The 8014-nt window shown below is 52.0% G+C and overlaps 1 protein-coding gene across 1 annotated transcript in view; it reads right to left on the reverse strand.

Moving 5' to 3' along the window:
- Positions 1 to 3284, reverse strand: part of FAM188B (family with sequence similarity 188 member B) — an 81289-nt gene extending 78005 nt beyond the window's left edge. Inside the window, exon 1 of the mRNA XM_015571253.1 lies at positions 3097 to 3284. Within this exon, the coding sequence (XP_015426739.1) occupies positions 3097 to 3159 (63 nt within the window). The 5' untranslated portion in view covers positions 3160 to 3284. The remainder of the gene's footprint in view (positions 1 to 3096) is intronic.
- Between the last annotated feature and the right edge of the window lie 4730 nt (positions 3285 to 8014).

Raw genomic sequence — 8014 nt, forward strand, 5'->3', positions numbered from 1 at the left:
GAGAGGGGCCACAGACCTGGGAGGCTGGGGCCACCCAGAGTCACCACAATGGATCCTGACATCGCCAGGACACTGTCATGACTCCCCCTGAGAGGAGGTCACACTTGGTGAGTAGTAGCTGGGTACGATGCAGGGTTGCGGAATGAGGTCCCAGGGGAAGCGGGGAGCCAGGTCACAGACAGCCTAGTAGGCCTGGGGAGACCTTCACTGGGATGTCATTCTAACGCAGCGGTTCTCAACCTGTGGGTCGCGACCATCGAAAATCACATATAGCATATCAGATATTTACATGACGATTCATAACAGTAGCAAAATTACAGTTATGAAGTAGCAACGAAAATAATTTTATGGTTGGGGGTCACAACATAAGGAACTGTATTAAAGGGTCGCAGCATTAGGAAGGTTGAGAACCACTGTAACAGGATCTGACCTGCTCACCTGGGCAAGTTTCTTTGCCTCCTACTCTCATGATAGTCTTGCAGGGAAGGGAGTCGTTATACCTGCCTTTCAGGGCTGTTATAGGATTTGAGAAAACAAGCAAGCACCTAGTCCTAGAAGGTACCTCAAACCATGATGGGAACTCTCGTGGCTACAGCTGCTGGTGCTGCCTGTGCCGAGCCCTGTGGGGAGTGCGTGGTCTCTGCCCCGGGGCTGCAGCCCCAGCTCTCAATGACTTGCTGCGGGGCTGTGGGCACCTCCTTTCTCCTCTCGGGGCTTTAGGTGCCCAGGTAAAAAAGGCAAGGGCAAGAGGCCAGGTGAGCCAGACGACTGTCCAGGTTCCAACCAGTTCCGGCGTTGGCTGTGGGGACCTATCTGGCAGGTGAGGGAGACAGAAGTATAAACTATAACCTGAGCATCAGCGAACAAACCAGACAGGATGAGCCAGTCATCCCAACGGGAGTTACCTGAGCAGACCTCTTGGAGGAAATGGGCCTTGGGCGGAACGGGGAAGAGCAGGTGGAGGAACCTGGAAATGAGGGTGGGAGGGTAAGCTGAGGTCAAGGGCGCCTGGGACATCAGGTGAGGACGTGGGCATTCGCTGGTACTCGAGAAAGGAAAGTCATGAGGAAAACTCTGAGAGCTCTGCTTGCTAGCCAGACTTTTATTTCTTTTTAAATATTTTTAGTGATTTCAGAGAGGACGGGAGAAGGAGAACAAGAAAGAAACATCAATGACAAGAGAAAATCATTGACTGGGTTAGCCAGACTTTGTAAAAATGACGGTGGTGGTGAGCCTCATGGGCCTGTCACTGACATATCCAATGTCCAGCCAGGACTTGGCAATGGAAAGGCAGTTAGCCATAAAAACAGAGCACATACAATGAAGCCACGTGCCTTTAAAAAAATTTTTTTATAAAAATACATGTTTGAAAAGCAAAGACTTTCAAAACAGGTGCACATCAGAGATGGAGAGGAGACAATGTTGAATACCTACTATGTGCACCACACAGTGTTTGGGAGCTGCCCGTATATTATTATTAATCCTCATTATAAATTTGCCAGGGGAACGTCTTCTTATTCGTATTTTATAGGTAAGAAAATCAAGACAGTGAGCAGTGGGCAAAGGACCTAAATAGAGACTTTTTGAAAGAGGACACACAGAAGGCCAACAGACATATGAAAACCTGCTCAAAGTCACTAATCATCCGAGAGATGCAAATCAAAATGACAATGAGGTACCATCTCACACCTGTCAGAATGGCTATCATCAACAAATCAACAAACGACAAGTGCTGGAGAGGATGCAGTTGGAAACAGACTAAGTGCCCATCAACAGATCAGTGAATTAAAAAACTGTGATACATCTACACTATGGAATACTAGGCTGCTGTAAAAAAGAAGGAACTCTTACCATTTGCAACAGCATGCATGGACCTAGAGAGCCTTATGCTAAGCGAAATAAGCCAGTCAGAGAAAGATAAATATCACATGATCTCACTCATTTGTGGAATATACTGAACAACATAAACTGACGAACAAAAATAGAGCCAGAGGGGAAAAAAATATTTTAGAATATAATAGAAGTAATCCTATTATTTGCAGATTTTTAATATTTCCTACAACTTGTGTGATATTACACTATGTTAGTACAGTTTTTCTTGGCTAGTAGCGGACATTTGAACTGCTCTGACTCCAAACTCTGACTCCAAAGCCCTTCCTTTTCCTCCATTCAAAATGCTGTTTATTGCCCAGCCTGCGGCGGGGCTCAGTGGTTGAGCGACGACCTATGAACCAGGAGGTCATGGTTCGATTCCCATCAGAGCACATGCCTGGGTCCCAGGCTCCATCCCCAGTGTGGGGCAGCCCATCAACGATTCTCTCTTATCGCTGACATTTCTGTCTCTCCCTTCCTCTCTGAGATCAGTACAAATATACTTTTTACTGGTAAATATACACTGTTTCTTTTGTTTGTGTGTGTGTTTCAATCCCAGACAAGGGCCCATCCACCCGCCTAACAGGACACCACCGGGACCCAAACACCAGGCAGGTGGCCAGCCTCCAGTCACTTTGTGCAGAAGGAGTAATGAGTGCTGTCCCTGCGCTCTCATCCGTCATGACCCAGCCACCTCTCTCCCGGGGCGCCCTCAGCTCCACTGACAGGGCAGGGGGAGAGCTAAGGTCCCCCCCAACCCCCCAGCCCTCCAAAAGCTCTCCTGGGACCAGGCAGCAGAGCTGAAAACCAAGCCACAGCAAGGACGTAACTGTGGATGCACGTGACTGCAGGGTCGGACTGGAGGGAACTTTGTGAGCTCCTGGGGCTCCCTTTTTGGGGGCGCAGTTTTTCCAGGCGGGAAAGAGGCCTCGGGCCGGGTTCGCCATGGAGGCCGGAGCTGGGCCATCGCCCCTGGGCCACCCTCAGCCCGGAGGGGGCCGGCCCACCGCAGCCGGAGCGGGAGGTGACAAAAAGGGGTCCTGGGCAGTGCAGAACCCCCATTCCGGCCAGGAAAGTGGCGCTTTGTCGCTTTGCTGGGCATCTCTGAGGCCGGCAGCAGGCAGGGGGCCGTCTCCCGGCCCGAAGGTGCAGAGGTTGCAGGGGAGCCTCTGTGCGCCCCAAAGAACAGCAATTGGCCCGATCTGCGCAGGCGACGCCACATACCTTTCTGCTGAGGAACTCCCGGACCAGGGAGGCGGCCACCTCCTCCACGAAGAGGCTGTCCATGCCAGGCTCTGCCCACGAGGCCCGCCGCGCAGCCCCAGGCCCGGGTCGGTTGGCCAGTAAGGCCGCGTTGCCGTGGCGACGAGTCCGCGGCGCCGGGGAAACTCCGCCCCTTCCTGGAGCCGTCGGGGGTGGGGCGTCCTTCCAACCCGCCCGTGCGAGCGGGAGGCACCGCCCACAGACAGAAGCCCCGGGCAGCGCAGGGGCCGGCCACGGACTCCGGGCTGGGATCCCCGCCCTGTCCGTCCGGGTGTCCTAGAACAGGTCACTGCTCCAATCGGAGTCTGCATGTCCCAAGACGAGAAATGGGAGGATGTCTGCCTCCTTGGTCCTGGGGGAGCAAACCCGCAGCCACGTGGCACCTAGAGGTCACTGGCAGCACCACAGCTGGCTCCTGGGGTCACCTGAGGCCCACTGACCTGGCTAGCCTGGCCTGCGAGGGGCACAGAAGCCCAGGGTTCTGCCTTCTCAGCACTGAAATGAAAGAACAAGCCCCGCCCCGACTTGGGGCCTGTTTGCCCCTAAGGCAGTGGTTCTCAACCTGTGGGTCGCGACCCCTTTTGGGGTTGAATGACCCTTTCACAGGGGTTGCCTAAATACATCCTGCATATCAGATATTTACATTACGATTCATAAAAGTAGCAAAATTACAGTTATGAAGTAGCAACGAAAATAATTTTATGGTTGGGGGTCACCACAACCTGAGGAACGGTATTAAAGGGTGGCGGCATGAGGAAGGTTGAGGGCCTAAGGAGACTGTTCGTTATTGAGCACCAAGCATTTTACATACATTGTTACCACATCTTTAATCCTACAACTTCCAGGCAGGTGCTTGCTGCTGGTTCCCTTCTTCAAAATGAGACACTGAGGTTCAAAAAGCTTTTGATTTTGCTGTAGGTCGCACAGCTAGGAACTGGCAAAGCGGGATTCCAGCCAAACACACGCCCTTGCCCAGTACCAACGCCCTCCAACTAGTGACTTGGGGTGCCCCATCTGCCCATCACCTAGTGGATGAGTGTGCTGGTGCTGCTGGACACGTACAGCAGAAGGAGAGGCTCGGACAACAGAAAGGTACTTCCTCACAATTCCAGAGAGTAAGGGTCCAAAGTCAAGGTGTCAGCAAGTTTGGAACCTTCTGAGGCCTCTCCACTATGTCCTCTCCCTAAGTCCTCACATGGTCTTCCCTCTGTGATTGTCTGTGTCCTTACCTCTCCTTCTTACAAGGGCACCAGCCTGGCCAGTGTGGCTCAGTGACTGAGCATCAACCTTTGAACCAGGAGGTCACAGTTTGATTTCTGGTCAGGGCACATGCCGGAGTTGTGGGCCATGCAGGAGGTAGCCAATTAATGATTCTCATCATTGATGTTTCTATCTTTCTCTCCCTCTCCCTTCCTCTCTCTGAAATCAGTAAAAATAGGGGGGAAAATTTAAAAAAACACCAGACATATTGGATTCAGACCCAGCCTAATGATCTCGTTTTAACTTATTGGCCACATTAGAGGTTCTGTTTTCATATGCAGCCACTCTCTGAGATATCAGTTTAGGGCTTCAACATGTGGATTTGGAGGGACACAATTGAGCCCATAACACCTACTGTCACTTATGGATTTTTTAACCGACAGACATGTTTTTAAGTTTATTTTAAAAGGAAAGTGCTTCCAGGCAGTAATATTCACAAAATCACATGCTGGGTGTGGTTGTTAAATCTCTAATACACATTAAAACACACAGCTAAGTGGAAAGTTATGCATTCGTCTAAAATCCCCTTGCAGCCTGGCTGGCCTGGCTCGGTAGCGGAGTATTGACCTATGAACCAGGAGGTCACAGTTCGATTACTGGTCGGGGCACATGCCAGAGTTGTGGGCTCAATCCCCAGCGTGGGGTGTGCAGGAGGCAGCAGATCAATAATTCTCTATCATCATTGATGTTTCTCTCTCTCTCTCTCTCTCTCTCCTTTCCTCTCTGAAATCAATAAAAAAAATTTAAGTAATAATACAATAAAATCCCCTTGCCATCACACGTGGGAAACAAGCATACCACACTCCTCAGACTCCTGAGGAAATCACTGTAACACCACAGATCACATTATAACCTCTATGCATCTTCTCCTTCCTCCCTGCATTGCAGCTATCTTATATTGACTGATGAGAAGCAAATCCTACAAGATAACACAGAGCAAATTACTCTGTTACAAAGTTCATACATGACTAAAACTATGTGATAAAAAGTATTTTTAAAAACAAGGGAATGGTAAATATAAAATTCATATTAGTGATTACATCAAGTGGCAGGGGGGAAGGACTAGGGAGAAGCACACGTAAGTCTTGACTGTATCTGAGGACCAGGTTGGGTGGTGGGTCCATGCCACTACATGTAATATAGTCACAGCAGATATAGACGACAGAGGGAAAAGGAAAGAGATGACAGATGATAGATAGATAGATAGATAGATAGATAGATAGATAGATAGATAGAAAATAGATAGATGCACCTGGCAGGGAGGCAGATAGGCAGGAAAGAAGGAAGGAGGGAGGGAGGCGGGGAGGGAGATAGGAGAAGGGAAGGAAGGAAGGAGGAAAGGTTCTACCATCTGGTCATCAGTGGAGAGGAATAGAGATTCTGAGGCGGCTGCCCAGGGTCCCTGTGAAGCCAGGTTGCCATGGACCTGGCTGACCATGGAGCCTCGGAGACGGGTCAGCTAAACCAGGCCAGCCCGGGAGGGAGTCAGCTGCTTGGCCAAGAGCACGGGCTCTCGGACCTTTGGGAAGGCCTAGGGTCATGACCCTAGAAGAACCTTTATGAGGTTTAGGTCTTAAGACCCTCCTTGCCCACACGGCCAGTCAGCTCACATTCCAGCTGGCTCATGGCACTGGACTGGCATGTCTGCTCTGGGATGCGGGAGGGGTGCCAGCCTTTCTCCACCAAGCCTGGCCCACACGAAGGCCCTCGTGCTCTCTGAATGTAGCGTGGGCCCCTCACTGGGCTGTCCATTCCCAAAGTCCCAACCCCGGTCCATCGTCCACCGAGCAGCCTCCCCGACAAACACAGCCGTGCCTCTGCCCTGTTGAAACCTCGGCCCTCGGAATGAGGTCCCTCCACAACTGGATGTTGCCTCGTGTCCTGCAGCCACCACACGGGCCCCCTGAACCAGTCGAGACCTCCCACCTACCTGTCCTTCCTACACCCCGGACTCTTTCTCTCCTCCAGCCCTTGTTCCAGCTCTTATCAGGAAAGGGCAGTGATGGGAGGTTTGAGCCAGGACCCCTCACCCAGGGAAAAGAGCAGCCTCCGTTTGCTATCCTTCTGCACAACCCCAGAGTTTCCAAACTGCTTCCACTGTGCTCTTGGGGGTCCCTGCGTCTTGTGTCAGAGGTCAGCAACAGGCAAATCCTCCTACCACATCAGCTGGGTCCCCGGGTCCAGCTGCAGAGATGGGGCTGTGTGAGATGGCAATGTCTCCTCGTGGTCACTAGAGGGCAGTGCAGGGCAGAAAGCTGCGGCAGAGGTGGCGAGAGGGCCTGTGCCGGAGGCCTCCATAGGAAAGAGATCTCCAGGCTCTGGCCACCTTTTGGTGTTGAGGTTGTGCCAAGCCTCACCCAGCAGAGAAGCTGCTGCAGGGAGCAGGTGTATAAGGGAGAAGGCGCTCAACTCACACTGGGGTCCCTATGCGGAGGTGAGCCCACATCTCCCCTAAGCCAGGCAAGGCTGTGAGGAGCTCTATTTAATACTCAGGTAATTATTTAATTATTTGGAGATGTTTGTGCTACATCAGACTTTCCCACTAGACCACATGCTCCTCGATGGCAAGACTGTGTCCATCCCTAACACCTAGCACAGTGCCTGGCACAAGCTAGGTGCTCGGTAAATAATTGCCGAGTGTTCAAAGCGTCTATTGTATAGAGGTGGGAGCTGAGGCCTAAGGCCACACAGTAAGTACATGAGAGTGCGGGTTCCACACTAGCTGTGCCATCACACCTACCAAGTGGGTGCTGTTACCGCAGGGTGAAGGGGCCAGAAAGGCAGCTTATGGATCTACATAACTCTGTCAACAGACAGGCAGACCTGGGTTTGAATCCTGGCTCTAACACGCAAGAAGGAGCTTTCAGATGCTGGTTCTATAAAATGTGGGTGATCATTAGAGCACTGTTTAATGAGCACCTACTGTGTGCAGGCGGTGAACAGAGAGAACAAAACAGATAAAACCCTGTCTCTTAAGTAGGACTTTGCCTTCTAAGTTGGGAGGAAAAAATGAGTAAAATGGTATATTAGAAGATGAAAAGTTAGGAACAATAAAGCAGGAAGACCAGCGGGAAACGGAAAGGATGTAGGAGAGCAATGGGGTTCACAGTCTACATAGTGTGAGCCTTCCACCCAGCCCGGAGCAGGGCTGGCCTGGGATACGTGCACGTGGTGAATGGAAGGCAGGCAGGCGTGCAGGAGGAATGGATGTGGTGTCAGCGGATTCCTGGCTGCAGACCGGTCCCCAGGGAGCTCTGGGGCGCGCATGGCAGAAAGGCGTCAGCCCCCCTCGATGCCTTCACCCCCATCTGTCCATCTGTCTGTCAGTGGCTGCGGGCTGCCCCAGCAGTGGAAAGGGAGAGGCAGAGAAATGGTCCAGGGGAGGTAGCCCTCGTTCTGCAAGGGCAATGTCTGCTGGAGGGGCAGCTGCCTGGGTGGGGCACACCGGTGTCCACTGCAGTGTGGCTAGGAAGGGCCTCTGTGAGGTGACAGTTCAGGCAAGAGCTAAGAGAGGGAGCCAAGCAGGTATCTGAGCAGAGGGCACAGCCAGAGTGAAGGCCCTGAGCTGGGAGAGTGCCTGGCAAGTTCCCAGGAGTGTGTGTGTGTGTGTGTGTGTGTG

Source organism: Myotis davidii, unplaced genomic scaffold, assembly GCF_000327345.1.
Source record: "Myotis davidii unplaced genomic scaffold, ASM32734v1 scaffold125, whole genome shotgun sequence".
Lineage (NCBI taxonomy): Eukaryota > Metazoa > Chordata > Mammalia > Chiroptera > Vespertilionidae > Myotis > Myotis davidii.